Source organism: Alnus glutinosa, chromosome 3 (genome assembly GCF_958979055.1).
Source record: "Alnus glutinosa chromosome 3, dhAlnGlut1.1, whole genome shotgun sequence".
NCBI lineage: Eukaryota > Viridiplantae > Streptophyta > Magnoliopsida > Fagales > Betulaceae > Alnus > Alnus glutinosa.
The window spans coordinates 21,286,746-21,308,772 of NC_084888.1; the positions used below are offsets into that span (position 1 = coordinate 21,286,746).

Sequence of the window (22,027 nt, forward strand, 5' to 3'; positions counted from 1 at the left end):
ATTGTGTGATGCATCTTAGGGGGAGTGTATCAGATGAGGGTGGCTAGGCCCTGGTACCTTATAAGGTTTGACTTTTGAATGATCTTTCATTGATTTTCTCTCTTGTCTAGAAAATCTGGTTGCTTTTTGTCATATCAGTGAAATTCATACCTTTTGGGAAAAGTCTTCACACACACACACGCATTGCATGAGTTGAGTAATCTATTTAAATTTTCTGTCTATAGGAAAATCTTTGTGCTGATTGAACTCTGAACTCTCTTTTCTATCTCTGCATAGTTTTAAGATGCTATTTGATTACTTTATCAGTTGATTATACATGTGTGTTCTGAAGCTGACTTTAGGAAAAATGATTTCTACAATTTTTCCCTCAGTTTCTATCTTTTCAGTGTGAAGCGTCCGGAAGGTCTCTCCTTGCATCTGGACGGATGTGGCTCAGAAGGCCGGACGGTAATATTACACGTCTGGACGCGCGAGGCTCTGACGACCGAACGGTAATGTTACACGTCCGGACTCACGCGGCCTGTCGCATGCTTATGTGGCAACGAGTATCTGGACAGGTTAATGAGCCGTCCAGACGGAGAGCCCACTGGTTTTAAAAACCCTAGCCGTTGCATTTTTTAGCTAGCCCACTCAATTTCTCACTTTCTTTTGGCTTCTAGTGCGTGGTTTCTCAAGATTTTTGCAATATCTCGCCCTCTTTTGTCCTTTTGTGCATTACTCTCCTCATTCCAGGTACTTTTTCTAATTAACTTTATTCTTTTCAGTTTTTTTTTTATAACTGTTAGAATATTGATTATTTTGGGAATGTTTTTGAGATTATAAAATGCATATTTGTGATATCTGCTGTGTTGGGATTATCTGTTTCGGTATTACTGTGGACTGTATTGTGATATTTACTATTTGTAATTTTTGGAAAAGTCCATTTTACTGCCGTTATAATGCCGGATTTTCTATGTGAACTAACAAGAATTTTTTTTTGGATTATTATTGGGAAATCTTGTTGGCCACTTTTGCAGAATCATGTCTGCCGGCAGTCCACAACGCAGAGTCTGACAGAGGACAGAGGGAGATAGGGCAGCCCTTCGAGCAAAAATTATGGACAAACCAGTCATTGCCGAGAGAAATGTGGTCCGTTCAGACATCAAGGTGGCTCCTCTGGACAGTATCCACGACACTATCCAGACCTACCACTGGGGGTATCTGCACAACTGTGCATGTATTGTGTACACTAGGCAGGTCAGATTATTTTATGCAAACCTCGAGGGGGTTCAGGATGATGACCACGGGGTGGTGCTTCAGTCCACTGTGGATGGGCATACTATCACTATTGATTCCTAGATCATCAGTCAATTCATAGGGGTGCCTGTTCTCCAGATCTCTGGTAGCCTGTACAATGAGGTGGTAATCCCTCCTTCTCTAGATGATCTCAGAGAATTTGTCCATGCAGTTCCCCAAGGAGAGGAGCGTGCCACCACCATTAGGATCGGTGCCTTATCTGCCCCACACTGCATGCTAGCCAAGATTGTCCAGCACAACCTCTGGCCCGTTGTTAGGCGCAATGACGTGATATTGAATAGGGCCCAGTTCGTATATGCCATCAGTCTTCACTTGGCTTTCTGTCTGTGCAAGCATATTTTGGGCGTTATTCTGAAGGCCAGTGATGAGGGTAATACCGGTCTCCCTTTTGGCAGCCTGCTCACACAGATTATTCTACAGACAAGCATAAGTATTGCTGGCAAGCCGAAGATGAAGATCTAGGACCCTATCAGCAAGCAGACCCTGATGAAGTGTGAGATTTTGGACTTTTAAGAATTCATGTGCTTGTCAAATGTTCTAGTGGAACATCAAACGCTCGAGGACGAATGGGAATTGGGTCTCGAATGATCGAGTGGGACACTAAACGTTCGCTTGTAGCCCCATACCTAAACTTTCGATAGTGCAATCAAACATTTGCTTAAAATCCTAATATCGTTGGTCCGATGGTACACCGAACATTCAATGGCTGACAGTACTAAAAAATAGCACCTCAACCATATCCATTACTGTTTTAGCCTATTAACACCCCCTACACCTCATTTCTACCCCTTCTATCAGTGTGAAGAATGAGCTCTCTTTGTTCTTGTTTGTTAGTTTATAGTTGGCCACATCCTGTTAGACAAAATCACTTCTTTGTAAAGATGCTTTTAAACAGGGATTCCGCTATTCAGATTGCTTCCAAAAAATTCTACACAGTTTACGAGTCAAAAAATTCGGTTCCCTGCCAGCCATCCGGACGACACGATATACCGTCTGAACGCCCAACTATCCAAAGCATCATCCATACGAAAGACGAGACCTTTCCATCTGGACCTTTCTCTGTGTTGAGAAGCTTTGAACTATTCCAGCTTGCATCCGTCCGGACGTTTCAGCAGCACGTCCGAACAATACTCAGTGTTCGACCAGCTATGGGATTTCCTTCCAAAACACAGATATGGGAAGTTTGCTGCAACCGTCCGGACGATGTGGAATCCCATCCGGACGCACTCATCCATAAGGCAAGAATCGCATTCAAAATCCAGACGTCCGGACGTTAGTCCTCTTGGTCCGGACGCGCGTGCATAAGATATGGAAATTGCGTGCATTAGATCAAACGTCCGGACGACCATTCCCTTGGTCCGGACGCTCGAAACCTTTATATGGAAATTGCTTGCAGCGGAAGTGCGACTGTCCGAACGACAAGGCACCACCATTCGAATGCTGCTCAATTTAGGAAAGAATTTCAGCGAAATTTTTGGAGTCCCTAGGCTTGAGATCAGCAAGAATTCGGTATTGAATTCCATTAGTGCTTAGAGAGTTATATTGTGAGATTATTGAGCTGAGTTGTCTCTCTGAAGCCATTATTGTGTGCTGTTGCTGCGCTTATCTGAAGTCTATCTTAGGGGTTGGGCCTAAGGTAAAGGATTCCATTGAAGACCCCTTCAGGTAAGAGACCTGGTTGGGAGGCGTTCATGTTATGCTACACGTTAGAGTGCAAGGTACGACCACTGCATCGGGGGTATATGAGTGCTACTACTTTGTAACTAGTCTTGTCTTTTGAATAGTGGATATCCTGGGTTTGGCTGCCCTGGAGTGGTTTTTCTCATATTGAGTTTTCACTTCGTTAAAAAAAATCTTATGTCATTTAAATTCTACATTGTTATTATTTTGTTAACACTTTATGCACACACACACTTGCTTTGTGTTAAAAGTCATTTTAATTTTTCATTGTTTTTCAAAGGAAGTAACTTTCCTAGCCTAACTTGTTTTTATTAGTATCATTAGATTATTATATGATTTCTAACCTACAGTTTAGTTAGTTTTCATTCCTAGTTTATGGTTTTGAATTCTATATGGTTTTTGGTTTTAATACAAGATTAGTGTTGGATTAGTGGCTTAATAGTGTTAGACGTACCATGTTTTGGATAAGTGTGTTATTGTGGTTTAGGACTGTGTTAGAAATCATGTAAGGACCTAGGCTACGTCAGAATGGGGTTTGAAAGAGAATTTGGTTCGAAATGAGTTTCTGTTCAACACCAAACGTACGTTCGTTGTCATGACCGAACGTTCGACCTATTCCATCTGAACGTTTGAGGGTCAGGCAGCAAGCCTATTTTTGTTTTTTGTAATCATTTTAAGACTTAAGGCTTGATTTAGCTATGCGTTAGAACTAATGGTAGGTCTTTTCTCGGATTTTGAAGTTGTGAAGCCTCAAAAAGAACTTTGTAGAGAAACCCTACGACTTAGGTGAGAAAAACTCACATGGATACTTGTTGTTATTTTTTCGCATAGCATGATTATTTTATGTATCAAACCTACATGTTTACAACTCACATGAAATGCATTTTAGATTAATGTGAACTCTACTTTGTGTAAATGATTGAAGAATCACAAGATAATGAAAATGATGAGTTTGTAAATGCAAACATGTAAAAGACGGTGGATGTTAAATTGCATCGTATGACGTGGTACACTAGTACATGCGGGATAATAACAATGGGCTTACTATTATACGGGTTAGCCCTATAGTCAAAGAGATTTACTTTTATGTTTTGCCTTTGATTCAATGGTAGTTTGTGACCGGCACATACATGTTTGATTGATGGTTACCAGGATGGCTTTGCTAGTAGCATGGGCCACCTGAGGTCGAATTCGGTCGGGCTGGTAGTATATGGTATGTGGCAATATTCAGGGCATCGGTGTTGTACTACGAGTTTCTCGGGATAGCACCAACCCTATCAAGAAGGGGTTAAGGGCTTGGATAGACCATATAGAGTTGAAGTATGATTATCTTATTACAACATATACTACATTTATATTGCATTCATGACAATCTTGTCAAATGAGAAACTATAACTTTACATTGTTGTATGTGATTTATACCTTAAACATCTGAGTTCACTATATGATAACATGTACATCTTGGGTATTTATACTCACTAAATCGTGAACTTGCCCTATTATCCTTTTCACCTATGAAACATGTGTTTTTTTTTTATAGATAATTTAATTGAAGATGCATCTCGAGAGGCACCAAGTTCTTTTGAAGGACATAGTCAGGATCATTTTTAAGGAGCTAGATTTTATTTGGCTGAAGGATGTGTGGGACGAGGATGGATATACTTGCAATGAGATGATTGATATCATTTACTTAGTTTTCCTCTTAAGTCTAGACTTTTAGATTTTTTTATCTTCATGACTCTTAGATGTGGTTGTCTAATATTTACATTATGTTGATGACTACTAGTCTTTGATTATAACGTTTGGAGAAGTTATTTACGTAATGATGCTTTAGATTTGTTTTGGTTGTTTATGAAATTGTGCGTTTAATTAGTAGCTATCTCTGTATGAAAGTGAAAAGTCTTCCGTTGTAGGCTCTATTTGGAGAGTATGAGATCCCTGAGTATTATTCCTTGCCGGATATGATTGGGAGGCGAACCATGAAGTTAATTACCAGTTAATTAATTTTACTGGGGCGTTATTGGTTGAAGGGCCCTTTGTGCTAAATCGTGAGCGCGGATGTTCGCTTTTCCTATGAACCTTGGAGACTAACAAGGGGGGAGATAAGTACTCCAAGGATGTCTGAAATTTGCAAAGTAATTTTCCAATTTGTAGTCAAGGCACTACATTGAATGTCTAGGATCACTAGTAAAGAGTCTCCTTTCAATATAATAGTATCGATCTGGAGATCACATTTTGAGGTGACGTCCTGTAAAACTGTTGAAGCTTCTCCCAATGTTGGGTCATAAGAGGGTAGACCATAGTGCTAGAAAAAATGATGGATCCCTCAAAGTTTGAATCTACTGCCGCACCATAGAGACGTGATCTGTGACAACAACGTCAAAATTAAGCTTAGTTTGTCCAAAAGGAGGAGGAGACCAAGGAAGGGTGGGAAGGTGTAGTGTGGAATTCAATGCCTTGAGATGCTCACTACTAATGCTTTTAACCTTATGGGCTATTTAAAGCACATTTGGATGGGTGCTTTCATGAACAACCGTATTCATAATGTGCGGTAATGTCTAGGGCATTAGAGGCAAAAAGCTGAAAATGGTAAGTGAACTCAGCATTTAAGTTGAGGAGGGGACCTCCTCACCTGGGGATGGCTAATCAACCCCAAAGTACCTTGGGAGAGTGGCTCAATCACTTTCAGTGGGACTTTAAGGGTGGCTAAGGGGTTGGTCTGAGCCACCCGTCAGCTGGTGTTGGCTAATCAATCTCAAAGTTTCCTGGGAAAGTAGCTCAACCACTGCTAAAGAGACTTTGGGGGGGGGGGGGGATTAAGGGGTTGATCCGAGCTACTCTAGAGGAACTTTGGGGGTAACTAAAGGGTCTGAGGTGTGGCTCTAAGCACCCTTGGAGGGACTCTGTTAAAGGGACTCTTGGGGTGGCTGAGCAACCCTTTAAGAGGGTGGTCCGACCAGCCATGAAAATTTCGAACTAACCTTTCTTTGTTTTTTAATTTCTAAATATTTATAATTTTTGTTTGAATATAATTTTTTTTTTTTATAAGTATATAATTTAAAATTCTTTTTATACATGGCACATGTATGACACGTGACAAGGCAAACTGCTCAATGCCATGAAATCAAGTTTTAACGGAAGGAAAGAAGTAAAAAATGCCGAAATCCTGTCCTAGGAGAAAGCTTCACGACTCTTCCTATTTTCTAATATTCTCTCCGTTCTCTCTCCTCTAAAGAAACCTTCTCTGCAAACCATGGCTACCAATCCACTACCTCCTCCTTCCCCTTCTCCTTTACTCCCCTCCTCCTCCTTCCCCCTCCCTTTCTCGCCTCCTTGGAGGCTCCAAAAACCTCTCATAAAGTTCCTATCTTGCTAGAATTTATTCTAACCCTATCCGTGTCTCATTTGGAGGCATTTTATCTGTTTTTCTACCTGTCAACGCAGCTCTCTTGGGTCTCCTCCCTCCTCCACAATGTTCTCCACCGTCTTTTCCGTCGAGTTTGGTTCGGATCTAAGGTCGAAGTTTTCAAACCTAAATCTACGCTCATCCTCCAGATTCAGTACTATACACTCCTCTCCATCATGACTGCCGTCGTCTTTTGCCTCCACCGACCACCAGCCACGTCTCCTCTAGCCACCCACGCACCAGAATGTGGCTTGCACGCGCCGGTGGGTGAGAACGCCAGCTTGTGATTCTCGCCCGCCGGCGCGTGAAGGCCACGATTCTCCTCCTCGCCTTCCTTCACCCCTACTGTTAGTGGTTTATGGTCGTCTACGGCGTTCACGGCTAGGGAGAGGTCTTTCAATGCTGGTGCGTAGTCTACACGCGCTAGCACCAGCAACTTCCTACAGATGCTGTGTAGTTTTTATTTTCCCACTTTTGTATTTATGGGCGTTTTGTTTTCTGTATTTCCCCTGCAATTGTTACATAACCAGTGTTTGAGTCCTTTGGATTCTATATACACACATTTAACCACCTTAACTAGTGGCTTGGGTTCTTGGCACCGGTGCCAAGAATCAATAGGCCAGCGTTTTAATTTGATGCATTGCCTCCGCGAACTTGCATTCTTAGAGCATTTCTAGTAGTCTCATCAAATTTTACTCATCTAAATAGCTAAAATCCATTTTTTTTAAATTCTTCCAGCAGCCTCACCATTTTAACTATTCACTATCACTATTCCATTTAAATAATATTTTTTCAGATTTCTTTATTCTTTTTCTATTTAATCTTTTTATACAACAAACTACCATACACCTTCTTCATCTTGAGATTTGATCATTACTAAGAAATTTACAGAAGTTTTCATTTAATTGCTTCTCAACCAAATTCAAAAAAGAAAGAAATAAAAGATAAATGAAAGAACCATAGAGTTAATGTCGGGGACAAAGAAACCTTCATGTCCATAAGATAAGGGCATCATCGTGTGTGAGAGATAGGAGAAGATAATTGGAGAAAAAAAATGAAAAAAGTGTGCTAATCATGTGAGAGAGAAAGGAGAAACAAAATTAGTGAGAAAGTTGGTAAGTGAATATTATTCATCAAAATTTGTGAATATTTACACTCACCAAAACTTTTTGGTTAAAGTGGTAAGGCTGCTGGGAGTGGTTTTTTAGTGTTTTCATCAAATTGGCTGATCAAAATAGCTATTTTGATGAAGCTACTAAAAATGCTCTTAATATTTATTTTTGGGTTGCCCGGCCCTAGTAAATGTAATTTCTTTTTCAAGTATCTTTTAAAAAAAAAAAAAATTGCCGAAATCCTAGGAAGTTGAAATTCAAATTTAATAACGAAAGGAATAAAATAAAAGGAAAAAAGAATGCAAAATTTGTCAATGCGATCACACTTATTTGCAATGAGTAATAATTCACTACCACCTAAATATACAACTTTTCACCACCTTGTCTATGTGCCAAAGTGGTCTCTCACCTTAATTTATTTTTAAAAAGTAAAAAAACTCAAAAAGTAGTGAGAGACCACCTTGCCACATAGGCAAGGTGATAAAAAGTTGTATATTTTGGTGGCATTGAATCATTATTCATTTACAATAAGCTTCATGTATTATAAGAGCTCCTAGTAACATGCTAAAATAACAACTTCAGTTCAAAATCTTAACGAATTTCGTTTAGTGTGAAACTTTAGATCCAATATGTAACGACACGTCACTCATAGTAAAAATATATATAAAATTATAAATTATAAATATATAAAGAGCTAAAAAAAAAAAAAAAAAAAAAAAAAACTGAGTCATGAGCGTATCAAACGAGTTATTTTACATCGCAAGTCTCTTCTCCGTGCCTTTCAAGTCAAATAGTCAATCTGCATCATCAACAACAAAATCATGCTCCGAAGGCCTTTTGGTAGTTTAATTAGTCTTCGCAATCCAATCCGATTTCGATGTACACCACGAAAAGCATTTGCTGCAAGTCTTGAAGCTAATAAAGTGACACCAACACTATCCGAACATTGTTATTTTTGCATACCACACCAAGCTTTCAAAACATTTTTAATCGACGTAATCACAAGGACTAATAATTTTGTATTTTTCTCTAAAATAAAATCACACAAAAACCCAAAGGAGTTTTAACTAAATTTCCCAAGAAATAATGGATAAATAAAATTGAGGTAATTTCAGCACATGGATATGCAGATAAAACAATGTCAGTTCTGTATATAGACAACATGCTCAATCACAAATAATATTTCCCTTCTATTTAACATAACCTCAATCTAATCCCCCCCCCCCCCCACTGACCATCCCCATTAAAAAACATCTCAACCCTAGAAAAAAAAAAAAAAAAATTCACTGGAAATTTATACACCAAGACACCACGCCCATTAAACCATCAGAATCTCCATCACTTGTTTCTCCCACCACCAGCACCATCAATATTAATAGAGGAATAAAAAAAAAAAAAAAAAAAAGAATACTTCCCCAGAAAGACAATAGCAGAAGAAATTTACAGCTCACATACTGCTAAACTGGTATGACATCATTCTTCGTAGTGTCTTCGCACCTTAAAACAACACCCTCGAGGCTAGCAGGGAAAATACATTTTGCCCATTGGCATCCCGTTGTGAATGGCTCCGGCGGAGGGACAATCATAAGCACATTGTCATTTCTCTGAACAACTCCCATTACGCTAACTGTGCTTCCTTCTTTGATATACCTACATATACAGCAATGCAAATTAGATGTACAGACTCTACGATGGCTATTACTATGTAAAAGCTTAACTTTCATAACAAAAAACTGCATAGAACTTTGCATTTGAACTCATGTGACCATCAAATAGAGAACATAAGTATATCCCAATTATAGTTAATAAATCATGAATTGACAACTTCAAAGCTTCAATATTAGTTAAATATATTTGTTTTGCTTAATATTGTTTATTTTCTAGATAATTAAATCCTGTATTAATTTTTTTAACAGGCTCATGAACCGACTCCAAGATAAACATGCAAGGTTTAGGCTGCATAATACAGACCAATTCTACACCAGCTGAGGCACTCTTAAACCCAATACAGATATAACTAACGAAATCCACCCACTGGTAGCCTTTGGTCCTCATGCAAGAAAAAGAGGAAACTATACATTAAGCCCTGTATAGTGGGACAGAGAAAAGAAATGGTACCCCGACCCAGATGCAGAATATTGATGACTCATTATAAAAATACAGGAGAATATCACAAAATGGAAACTTAATGTAAACAGCTTCCCAACCCAGAAAACATTACATTAGCAGTAATCATTTGAGCAAACATATAATTAGGGTGAACCCAACTCTTTCAATAAAAGAGAGCTTATACCCTTCTTTCAACCGCATTAGGCGATCGTCTGTTGAGAGGTTCCTCTCCCCCAGCCACCTGATGAACTCTTGGGACAATTCTTCATTCTCTGGATTAACATCAATGACAATTGAGTCGTCAACATAAGGAGTCACCCTTGCTCCATAGCCAGTCTTTACCAACGCTCTTAACCCAGACTGGAAATCGGAGATGTAGAAGTCAGCCACGCGCCTCTGTCAGATTAAGACAATGGTCATCGTGAAATCTAAAGGCCAAGAATATTTCACCATAGGGCCCCTCGGAACAACTGGATATGTAAAGCAAGCAAGGAAGCAGCCCAAAAATATTGCATTAACAAACATTGGATAGCAACAAAGAGTGAATTGGTTATCTAGGATATGCCATGGTAGAGGTTCTCCAGTACATCTACCAAATAAAAAAGGAAGCCACCCATATATGTTTACAACTCACCAAGTACATGAGGAACGATTATGCCTACAAAAGTCCTTAAACCTTCGAAAATTTAAAATGAGAGATAAAACTTTTTCATTTCTTATAACCTCCAACCCAACCCCACACCCTTCGGGGTCCCACCCCAGAAAGAAGGAAAAGCTTTACACCAATCTCAGGAAGCAGCAGAAAATAAAACTTCAAATATTCACAAAAAAACTATCATGCCAATATTTCAGTTACTCACTTCCAATGATCTGAGACCCCAAGTAAAATGACGGTGTGAAGGGTTGGCAGCTTTTGAATCCCATCCTCGATACTCAAATAAACTTGTAGACGTATATACACATCTAGGAATATTTTGGAAAGATGACTCAAGGGGCACGTTACCACAGGTGACCACCTTCAAAAAGAACAAACAAACATGTGATAAATGTCATTTGAGCATATGAGGGAAAAAAACAAAAACACAAGTAAAACCCGCCAAGCCTTCAATCCATTTTTTATGAGAAAAAAGAAAAAAGAAAAACAAGAACTTGAGACAAGACAATATTCTTTAAACACATTCTGTCCGATGCAGAGTATACTCCTATTCACCCATGAAAATAAATGACTATCAGAAACAAAATAATCCTTTATCCTGTAAGCTCCCCTTTTTGCTTTCTTCCCACACAAATGAGATATGTATGCCATATATAAATAGCTTACCTTTACCAAGCATTATCTGTCAATAAATACATCCATTAATTCTAGATTTATATTTGCTATAATATCTATTCAAAATACATCACCGCAGAAGTATATCTAGTTATAATGTTCTCACCAGTAATACTCCTGTCTCTTCCGTCTCTTGTCCACACAACTTGGGGAAAAATCACAAAACATAAGGATTCTAAGGTTTTAGTTTATATATCTCATTTCTGCATTTCAAATCTCATGGGTTTATCTTACTCCATTATATCTCAAATCCAGAATTATTACCTATATTAAGTCACAAAATTCAGTTATGCAAGCCCAAAATACATCATCATCACACAGATGAAGTTCAGTCTAACAGAAAACATATTAATGCAAGACAGGAAACTTGGGGAGTGGGGGGCATAAAATTTAAGAAAGGAAAAAGGGACTTGGAGAAAAGAAGAGACAAAGTTAGAATTTAAAATTTTATATATATCAATTACCCCTGCACCATCAAGATTAGAAATATAAACTACAAAATCATCAAGGGAAACTACATACCCCAGAGACCTTCACATATTGCCCATTCTTTGCAGTTCTAAGCTCTGAATCAGGATAACGAGAAACATAATCAATAATAGCTCTTCTCACCCAAAAAGTATTCCAGATGAATAATGCAGCAACTGCACCGAAAAGAACCACAACCACAATGAGGAGAATGGAATTGTGGACTGCTCCAAGAATAAAACCACCAGCAATGAACCCCATCACAAAAAGTAGAATTAGTGACCACAACACTAACTTAGGAAAGTTCTTCTTGAAGGAAAAGTCATCATCTTGGGTAAGAATAGTCACAGCCTGATTGTGAACAACAGCGGAACCTTGTAATTTCATCGATCCCATAAATTCTAAAGGACCAGATACCTTCCTAGGGGCCCCAGAAGAATTTAGAGGGCCTGAAGAAATGGGCCCAGATGTAATGAGACCTGTTGTAGGGAGCACAGGAGGAAGAGGCCCAGAGTTTTGGCGGCCTGTTGGTGTTACTCCGCCAGATTGAGGACCAGATGACTTCTTCAAAGGCTCACCATGCTTATTTAGTGGTCCAGAATTCGATTTCTTTAATGAAGCCGAACCAGACATGCCTCCGGAAGATACAGGACCTGAAGTGGTATACCCAGCCCGTGCTGCAGCATTAGCCATTGGTCCTGAATGTGTAGCAGAGCCTCCAAGAGATCCAGTCCTTGAAGGAGCACCACTCATAGGTCCAGATTTCCTAGATTTAGAGCCATCGACAGGGATATCAAACATTTTTCCAAGTTCCCCCGACTTCTTGATATCTCCACCAGTATAAGGCATGGCGGCAGAGCTCATGGTTGGAGTTTTTTCCTTTGGCTGCTCTGGCCGCCCTGATACATAAAGGCCATTTCTTAGCTGATGAGATGGGAATCTGGAACCCATCTAGGTTCTGTAAGAAACCCCAGAAGAAATTATACCACAAATGCTAATGGAAGTATGCTGACGTGATACTCATAGCCATCCTGAGGACAAATACATTGAAGCAATTTTAATCAATGTAGAAACGGTTTTCTTGAAGCAATACACTATAAAAATATAAAAACAATGTTGATGATGTACAGTAAGAATGAAAGTGAACAATTAAAAACTCAAAGAACTTTCCCGTTGGTAACCCAAAAAATACATTATACAAAGGAAGAACAAAGAATATCACACACCAAAAAGACCAATCCTGCACTCTCATTTTGGCTTCATAAATTTGTATCCAAGGCTCTCACATTTTATGGTCTTGTTCTTTTCTCCCATTGCTGGCGCGTGTAGGCACGTGTCGACACCCTTCTTTGGTATGTTGCTCTGTGTCTGTTCGTTGTGTTGGTGTTACTGGTAGATGGACTTTTTAAGTTGGTTTTTCGTTGAGTCCAAAGTCTTTGAGCTCTTGGTACCTGCAGGGGGATCAGTTTTGCGGTTGGTTGAGAGAAGGCATGGGCTTTCTCGTGTTATGCTAGTGGGGAAATATAGTGTTGCTTGGCTAAAGAAAGTGGTAGAGAAATTGGTGCATCTTTTTTTTTTATAAGTAATAAGTTGGTCTTATTAAAAGCGTAAGGTGCCCCTAAATACACCGGCAATATACAAGAGAACGCACCTAGCTAGAAAGTGAAAAACGAACAAGAAATTCATCAAAGATAAACGACAACGGTGACACAAAAGCCACCGTCCAAAGATACAACGTATGAAAAAAAGAAGCTAAAATATCCTCCGAGGACCTCTCCAAATTCTCAAAACACCTATCATTTCTTTCCTTCCAAACACACCAAAGAATGCATGTCGGCACCATCTTCCAAATAACAGCACTCCTCGGCCTACCAGCTGTCCACCAACACGCAAACAAGTCAAGGACTCTCAGAGGCATAACCCAAGACAGACCAAAACGAGAAAAAATAGCACTCCACATAGCGTATGCAACATCGCAGTGAAGGAGAAGATGATCCACTGATTCCCCGCTTCTCTTGCACATGCAACATCTATCCACCACAATGACATGCCTTTTCCTGAGGTTATCCACCGTTAGGATCTTGCCTAGAGCAACAGACCACGAGAAAAAAGCCGCCCGCTGAGGAGCCCGAGTCCGCCATACACTCTTCCAAGGAAAGTGACTTCTCACATCGCAAGCCAGAGAGCTAAAGAAAGACCCAACCTTGAACAAACCTTTTTTGGAGGGGATCCACCACAATTTGTCTTCACTACCTCTATTAAAACTGACCGAGTGCAATACCTGGAAAAAAGCAGCAAAGGTATCCACTTCCCAATCATGCGCTTCTCTAAAAAAGCACACGCTCCACTGATTGAAACCACCCAGAAGCTCCACATTATCCGCAACTGAAGCATCCTTTGCACGAGCAATTCCAAATAAAACAGGAAAAGCTTCCTTAAGAGTTGAGTTCCCACACCACAAATCATGCCAAAATTTTGATCTAGCCCCACCTCCCACCTCAAATCTAGAGAATCCTACAAATTTCTTCCACCCTTTCCTGATGTTCTTCCACAACCCCACCCCAAAAGTACCTAAAGGCTCTAGGGAGCACCAACCTCCCCATAAACTTCCAAACTTGGAATCCACCGCTATTCTCCACCAAGCTTCCCTCTCAATTCCATAACGCCACAGCCATTTGCCTAATAAAGCCTTGTTAAACACCACCAGATTTCTAATACCCAACCCGCCTTCTGAAACTGGAGTGCACACTTTAGACCATTTCACCAAATGATACTTGAACTCATCACCAATTCCTCCCCAAAGGAAATCTCGTTGTAGCTTCTCAATTCGAGCACCTACACTTGCCGTGATAGGAAAAAGAGACAAAAAATACGTGGGCAAGTTGACAAGAGTACTCTTGATGAGGGTAACTCTACCTCCCTTGGAAAGGTATAACCTTTTCCAGCTGGCCAACCAACATTCAACCTTCTCAATAACACCATCCCAGATATGAATAGATTTGTAGGAAGCCCCCAACGGATGGCCTAGATACTTCACCGGTAGATTGGCAACCCCACACCCTAAAATATCGACAAGACCTTCCGCTTGAACTACGTCTCCCACAGGAATTAAAGCTGGCTTGGCCAAATTAACCTTCAAGCCCGAAGCAGCTTCAAACAGAAGAAAGAGGCTTCTAAGATAACGCAACTAAGCATTGCAGAAAATCAAAGTATCATCTGCAAATAACAAGTGTGAGAAGGAAACATTACCAACACTAAACCCTTCGAGTAAGCCCCCTCCTACCGCAGCTGAAATCATTCGGCTCAATGCCTCCATCACAAAAACAAACAACAAGGGTGAGAGAGGATCCCCTTGTCTCAACCCACGAGAACTGCTGAAGAATCCATTAGGAGAGCCATTAACCATCACTGAGAATCTCACAGAGGATATACAATGTTTTATCCAAGAGGACCATTTTTCCCCAAATCCACATCTCCTCAATACAAACAAGAGAAAATCCCAATTAACATGATCATAAGCTTTTTCCAGATCCATTTTGCACATGACTCCAGGCTCCCCAGATCTTAATCTACTATCCAGACATTCATTAGCAATAAATATTGGGTCCAAAATTTGTCTCCCCTTGACAAAGGCGCTTTGAGATCTAGAAATAACCTTTTCCAAAACCGTCTTAAGTCTATTTGCTAGAACTATGGCAATGATTTTGTAAACTCCACCCACAAGACTAATAGGCCGAAAGTCTTTTAAATCGTTAGCACCTGGAATCTTCGGGATAAGAGAAATGAACGAAGCATCGAGACTCTTTTCGAAAGAACCCCCGATAAAAAACTCCCGAAACACCTCCATAATGTCCCCCCTCAAAACATCCCAACACTCTTTGAAGAAGGCCATAGAAAAGCCATCAGGACCTGGCGCCTTATCTCCATCCATTGCTGAAACTACATTCCTGACCTCCTCCTCAAAAGCTCTCTCCATCCAACTGGCCTCAGACTCTAGAATAGAATCAAAGGAGATACCCTCAACTGAAGGCCTCCACCTGCACTGCTTCGTAAACAGTTTCTTGTAGACTTGATGATGTGCACACCGATTTCTGACTGTTCAGAGGATAGAGAGTCCCCTATCACTAAGGAGTTCAAAGAATTGTACCTTCTATTGGAATTGGCTATAGAATGGAAGAATTTAGTGCACTTATCCCTTTCCTTTAACCACAGCATCCTAGATTTCTGCCTCCAACTCACCTCCTCCAAAAGAGAACACTTCTCTAACTCTCTGACAGTCTCAGCCTTTCTCAAGATCTCCTCTTCCCCTAATGCCCTTCTTTCTTCAATAACATCGAAAGCCTGAATACCTTCGGCCAGCTTCCTCTTTGTTTTGCTCTATGTTGCCAAACACCTCATCGTTCCATTTCTTCAAATCCTGCTTCAAAGCCTTCAGCTTACACGCTAGAACAAAGCTAGAAGAACCTTGGAATGAGTAAGAATCCCACCACTGTTTTACCAAACCCACGAACGCTTCTTCCTTGAGCCACATGTTTTCAAACTTAAAAGGCCTTCTCCCTCTAGAAACATCGCCGCAATCCAGGAGTATCGGAAAATGGTCCGAAATATGGCGAGAAAGCCTCTTTTGCGAAACCAAAGGAAACCGGGCTTCCCAATCATGTGACACTAGAAAGCGGTCAATCCTTGACCACATGGGAGGATCTTGAGCAATCGACCAAGTAGAGGAGCCTCCAGCTAGGGGGAAATCTAAGAGGCTTTGGTCTGCAATAAAATTCGAAAACTCAATCATAGCCGAGTAAAGACAAACGTCACCAGATCTTTTACTCGAAAAGCGTGTAACATTGAAGTCTCCCCCTATACACCACGGCAGACTCCACCAACTACACAAACCAGCCAACTCATCCCAAAGACGTCTTCGATCGAACCCAGAATTCGGGCCATAAACCCCTGCAAAGGCCCAAACAAAATTATCCGCAACATTCTTGAAGGAGACTACGAGAGTGAATTCCCCCACACACTTCTCAACCATCTCCACCACCCTTGTGTCCCACATAATGAGAATGCCCCCAGAGGCCCCACTGGAGTCTAAAGAACACCAGTCAAAATTGTTGCATCTCCATAAGCTGCGCAAAACACTACGAGAGAGATTTTTCTTGAAAACAGATAACATCCGCCTTCCAATCTCTGAGCAAGTTACTAATCCTAAGTCGTTTTCTCCTCTTGTTCAACCCCCTCACATTCCAAGAAAGGATTCTTGGCTTCATAACACAACTGGGTCCCCCCATGCCTTCCTATTCCTGCGGCTGGAAGAAGTGCCTCTAGCATCGTAATTGACTGCACTCTTCAGATTCTTGACCTCCCTCCTGCCTTTCTCCGCAATACTAGAACGCTCACCCAGCGCTTCTAAACGTCGTTCCCCCTCAAGAAATGTTAAAGAGTGCCAACAATTGTAGCTTATGACCTTCAAATGAAATTCCCACAATGGGATAAATTTCATTTGCACACTAAATGACCCAGTCAGAATACCCCGAAAAACCCCCTGATGTTGGAGAATATGAATAAAGGGCAGTGTACCCAAATCAGCAGCTCCTCCCACCTACTCCGCTACAGTCAACGCTCCTGCCCCCTCTTCAGCAATACTCAATTCCTTCCTACTTCTAGCTCCTTCAAGACCCCAAGTATCCTCCTGAACCTTAGCCAATTCAGAGCATCCGGTACTAGAGACTGCATGTTGCCTTGGCCGGTTCACCTGAGGAGAAATCAGCAGCCTCTTCAACCTGTGCTGCCAAGACACTGAAGAACCAACTCCAGCAGCCGCAACGTCCAAACCCAACGACCATGGCCCCGAAATTTTCACTCCTATCGCCGAAAAACGCATCACCGGCGCCCTCTGAATCCTCTCAGCCCCGAAATCAGTCAAAGTGACCACCGGAAAATGCATCCCCGTCACCCTCTGACTCCTCTCAGCCCCGAAGTCGGTCTGAGCTGCGACGTCCTCCGCCTCGACCATTGTTTGGAACCGCTTAGCACAAACCAGTGTCGATTGCTTTTGACCACCGAAAAGGAGAAAAGCTGCAGAGCGGTTACCCTCAGGCCCGCTCGCCGAGAAAGAGCTCACTAACGGCCGGAGTGACGTCGACGCTCCTAGGTCATCCGTCTTGCCTGTTTCCGAACCATCCAACCAAAGGGCCGACCCACCATCGACTGGGTTCTCCGTAACAACGGCCTCCCCTTTGGTATCAGCCTTCTTCATCCACTTGGGCTTGGGCTTGGAGACGTCTTGACCGGCTTGTAATTTTCCTCCAGTAATGGGCTTGTGAGGCTTAAGCCTGATCCCATCCCATAAGCCCAATTTCAGCTGAGCCCGGCCTCTTCAAGCACTGGTCCACATCCTCTTTGAGCTTCAACAACGTCTCTTTCAGGTTTGAAATCACGATACTTTCACCGAAATGTGGGAGAGTGGTAGTATCCACCCTACCCTTGACAGTTTACTTGTGCCAGTGTGCATCTTTGCCGTTGGACACCCTTCCTCCCATTGGACACCCTTCCTGTGCAAAGACTGTTGGTCCATGCCTGGCTGTAGAACTCTTCACCGTAGGGTAGGAATTCTTCATCCTCTTCTCCCTTCTGACCGCCGGAACTGGAGCTGGAGCTAGCGTATGAACTGATACTGAGTTCCTCTTCAAGACCTCGGCAAAGGTCCTCCTTCCCCTCACCGCCTGAACCACAGGTCGTGCCTTCCCCATAGTAGCTCCTTTTCTGAAAAACTCGTTCACCCAACGAAGGGCCGCGCCAAAAAGATCCCATCCTTCACCTCGTCTTCCTTCTGGAACTAGAACCACCCCGCTTTTCCTTCAACCATCGTATTCCTCAACCAACAGGAAACTTCCGTGTCGATTGAAGCATCGTTGAGCAATGACCCGTGGAAAACCAGGGCGACCTTGATCCCAGAAGACCCGAGAGTCTTCCACCTCCACCAGTACCTCAAAGATGCGAACCAACCACGCAATCTCGTCTCTATCCAGCAGAATAGACCTCAACTTTCCTCTGCAATTCTCGCGTAATCTAGCCCCGTCTGGCAGAGGACTTTGCCTTCATCGAGTCTTCTAGGGAGGCAAACAAGGCTTTCATTGCCCAAAAAGGCTCAAACATAGCGTCTGGTTCCTGGAGGTGGTGAAGTACGCTATGGGTGGTTGTTGTGGGCTCAACAGGGTTTTGGTTATAACCAAAGGAAGTGGCATGTCAGTGTGGTGGACTAGAATTTTATGTAAGAGATGTGGGGAGTTTGTGGATCATCTTTTTACACACTGTGAGATTGCTAGTGCCTTATGGAGTGCTATATTTCATAGTGCTGGTTTTACTTGGGTAATGCCTAGAAGAGTGGTTGACCTTTTCGCTTGTTGGAGAAGGTTGAGTGGCAATCCCCATAGTGCAACAGTGTGAAAGATGATTCCATTCTATCTTTTGTGGTGTATTTGGAGGGAAAGAATGATAGGATTTTTGAAGGTCATGAGAGGACGGTGGTGGATTAAATTCCTTTCTCAATATACTTTTCCATTAGGCAGGTGTTTCAGACTTTCCTTATGTGCTTTCGTTTCATATTTTTTTTCATTCTTTTTCTTTCTAGTTTGGTGTTCCTCTTGTATACTTCTTCATTTTTACATGAGTGTGACTTTTGCGCTTTTTAATGATATTTCAATTACTTAAAAAAAAAAAAAAGATATATATAATATAGGAGCACCTGACAATATAATTATCTGGTAGGATTTTAATAGATGGCTCCCATGTGTAAGGTTCCACACTACTCAGTCTCACATCAACCACACAAAGAACTATTTCCATCATTCAAGTAAAGATGGATAAAGCATATCTAACCTTTTCCAACAAAAATAAGAAACCAAAAAGAGAAAAGGCAGTAACAAAATTTCTCACGGATTAAGAGTTCAGTGGAGAAGAATGTTTCAGTATACATTTGAGTTTTGGACCCAATGAGAATCTACATGCTCAAAATTCATATACATTCTTTTCTTTCCCCAAAAGTATCCTTACCCAATTTAGGAAGCATGGGGAGTCCGTTGATCACCTCCTTCTTCATTGTGATGTGGCACGGGTTGTTTGGAGTTTTTTTTATAGCTTGTTTGGGGTGGAGTGGATTATGCCTAGTAGTGTGTTGGATTTATTGACTGGTTGGGGCACTGTGCTGGGTCGTGGTCCTGGTTTCCGTATTTGGAAGCAGGTTCCTTTATGTGTTTTGTGGGACTTGTGGCATGAGAGAAATTCTAGGCTTTTTGAGGATGTGGAGGTTTCGGTTGGAGCTCTTTGTAGAAATGTGCTTAATATGTTATACCTTGGGGTGTCGGCGCATAGCCCGAGTAGTATGTTGTTCGCTGACTTTTTACTTTCTTGTTCTTTTATTTCCTCTGTATAGCGGCTTCTTTTGTATATTTCCTGTGTACTAGGGTTGCGCCCCTCTGCACTTTTTAATGAAATCTAACTTATCAAAAAAAGTATCCTTACCCAATTTAGGAATTGCAAAAGAAAATATGCAGTTTTAAATAGAAAAAATGAAAGCATCAGAGTTTTCCACTAGTAGAAAGGTCTAACAAAATAAATCAAATCAAGAAACCATCTCAATAACCATTTTATTCGACCAAATGAGATAAACAGAGCACACAAGGACCACCATTTGAAAACTTTCAAGAACTAGGAAAATAATATAATAATAATATAAAGATTATGATGATCATGATAATGATAATGATGATGACAATGAAAGGTCTGGAGCAATAATCAGATGACTATCAGTTCCAATAGTTTTTCCTTCTCTTTTCTTTTATTTTCCCAGTACCCAAACCAACAAAGAAAAACTAAGTTAAATCATACCAGCAACTAGGCAAATGAGTGTCATCCATTCACAAAGAAGACCACCATACCATTTGCTGGCATCTACAATTCAAAGAACTAGAATGCACATCCCTAAAGAAACAAAAAGCATACCCAAATCACAACTTTGAATGAAAACTGGAATAACAAAAGGAAGCCTAGGCAATGACCAAAAAATTTAGGCATTGGGAGTAAAATCTTAAATCCAGTATTCAAAATTCTTAGTTTCTGTTCCTCTATGTTCTCAACCAAACAAACAAAAAAGCAAAATACCAATTAAAACTCCAATAAGTATCGAAGTATCAAATCTTCCATCTTTATAAAGATTCACACAAACGTCACCGTTTCAATTCACCAAAACCCCAAATAATTAGATTCTATAGCCCAAAATCCAGGAAACAAACTACAAACGAAGAAGATCTATAGAAACAAGCACAGATTTCAAGTCTTGAGAGCTCAGTGGAGTGAAGGCTTTTACCAAGTGGAGTGCCAGATAATGTAAAAAAGTGAGAGAGAGAGAGAGAGAGAGAGAGAGGGAGAAATCCAACCTTTTAAAACTTCAATTTCCTTCTCTTTACCCACATTTTCCGAACAAGTAAACAAAACCCAGATTCCAAGGAAAATGGGAGCACCAGAATTTTCCACATTTAGAAAGATTCCAGACAAAACGCACCATTTATAGAAACCCAAACCATCAAAAAACCCAATTCCCACGGCACAAATCGAGAAAATAAGACATACCCAGATCACCTTTCTGTACCAAAAAAAAATGGAGAAGATGTGTGAAAACAAACAAGCAAAAAGTGAAGCAACCGAGACCCATATGAGAAGGGGCAAAATGGGAAAAATGAAACGATAGCACAAAGGCACAAACCTGAAGGAGAAGCAGAAGAAGCAATGTGAGCTGAAATTTGGAGATTAGGAGACATCATGGGTCGATCAAAGTCACTAGGGACCAAACCATAATCCCCCAAATCTCTCTCTCTCTCTCTCTCTCTCTCTGTGTGTGTGTGTGTGTCTGTGTCTGGAGCCACAATAACAGGTTTATTTGTCTCGTCCGGAAGAAAAATTTATTCAAGTCGTAGATAATATATTCATTATATTGTCCAGATTAATAATATTAGTCTATTAAAAAAAAAAAGGATTAATAATATTAGTCCGGCAGTAATGCTCCTACTATTTGTTCTGATTTCCGATTCGACCCCTTACCTTTTCACATTTCTTTCGTGCGGCTGGTGTCCTGGGGACCAGGGGTACGACTTTCCGGTTTTTGCCTGCAGGTTTAGACAATTTTTTTTTTTCTAAAAAAAAAAAAAAAAAAATGGTATTATCTTTTGATATCTGTGTATATGCAAAACTTCGACTCCTCTCTTTACTTTTATTAAATTAATTTTGATGTAATAATTAATTATTGTGATTTTTTAATCATAAATTTGCAACAAAAATTGTTATATATATTTTTTGAACTATAACATTTCACAAATAGGGCTATCAGCAGGCCTCTACAAACGAGGTGATTATAACCGCTCCGCAATCGCTAACTGCGAACAATCTAGGCGGAGGCGGTTAGTAACCGCTAACCGCCTACCCTTATAATATTTATATATTGAAAAAAAAAAAAATATATATATATATATATATATATAAAATTTGTTTGTATTTAGTTATTTAGATTTGTAATGTTTTGGATTTGCATTTAGTTATTTGGATTTGTAATGTTTTGGTTTTGGATTTGTTTATATT

At 40.6% G+C, this 22,027-nt stretch overlaps 1 protein-coding gene across 4 annotated transcripts; it reads right to left on the bottom strand.

Moving 5' to 3' along the window:
• Positions 1 to 8,562: 8,562 nt before the first annotated feature.
• On the bottom strand, positions 8,563 to 21,333 carry LOC133863715 (uncharacterized membrane protein At1g16860-like). Of its 4 annotated transcripts, none has more exons than XM_062299772.1 (7): positions 21,159 to 21,333; positions 20,833 to 21,038; positions 19,451 to 19,872; positions 11,456 to 12,432; positions 10,464 to 10,619; positions 9,788 to 9,999; positions 8,563 to 9,144 (listed from the first exon to the last, which is right to left on the bottom strand). In XM_062299772.1, the coding sequence occupies exons 4-7, from the start codon at positions 12,350 to 12,352 to the stop codon at positions 8,952 to 8,954; spliced, it is 1,458 nt and encodes a 485-aa protein (XP_062155756.1). In that variant the 5' UTR covers positions 12,353 to 12,432; positions 19,451 to 19,872; positions 20,833 to 21,038; positions 21,159 to 21,333; the 3' UTR covers positions 8,563 to 8,951. The 4 variants fall into 4 exon arrangements, with proteins under 4 accessions (XP_062155756.1, XP_062155755.1, XP_062155757.1 ...); XM_062299771.1 differs by lacking the exon at positions 19,451 to 19,872 and adding an exon at positions 20,285 to 20,377; XM_062299773.1 differs by lacking the exon at positions 19,451 to 19,872 and having other exon boundaries at positions 9,788 to 9,963.
• Between the last annotated feature and the right edge of the window lie 694 nt (positions 21,334 to 22,027).

Coding starts and splice junctions, on each gene's coding strand:
- LOC133863715 (XM_062299770.1), bottom strand. CDS start 12,352: ATGGGTTCCAGATTCCCATCTCATCAGCTAAGAAATGGCCTTTATGTA. Junction 10,620..11,455: donor AATATGTGAAGGTCTCTGGG/GTATGTAGTTTC, acceptor TTCTTTTTGAAG/GTGGTCACCTGTGGTAACGT. Junction 9,145..9,787: donor CTAATGCGGTTGAAAGAAGG/GTATAAGCTCTC, acceptor CTGTATATGTAG/GTATATCAAAGAAGGAAGCA.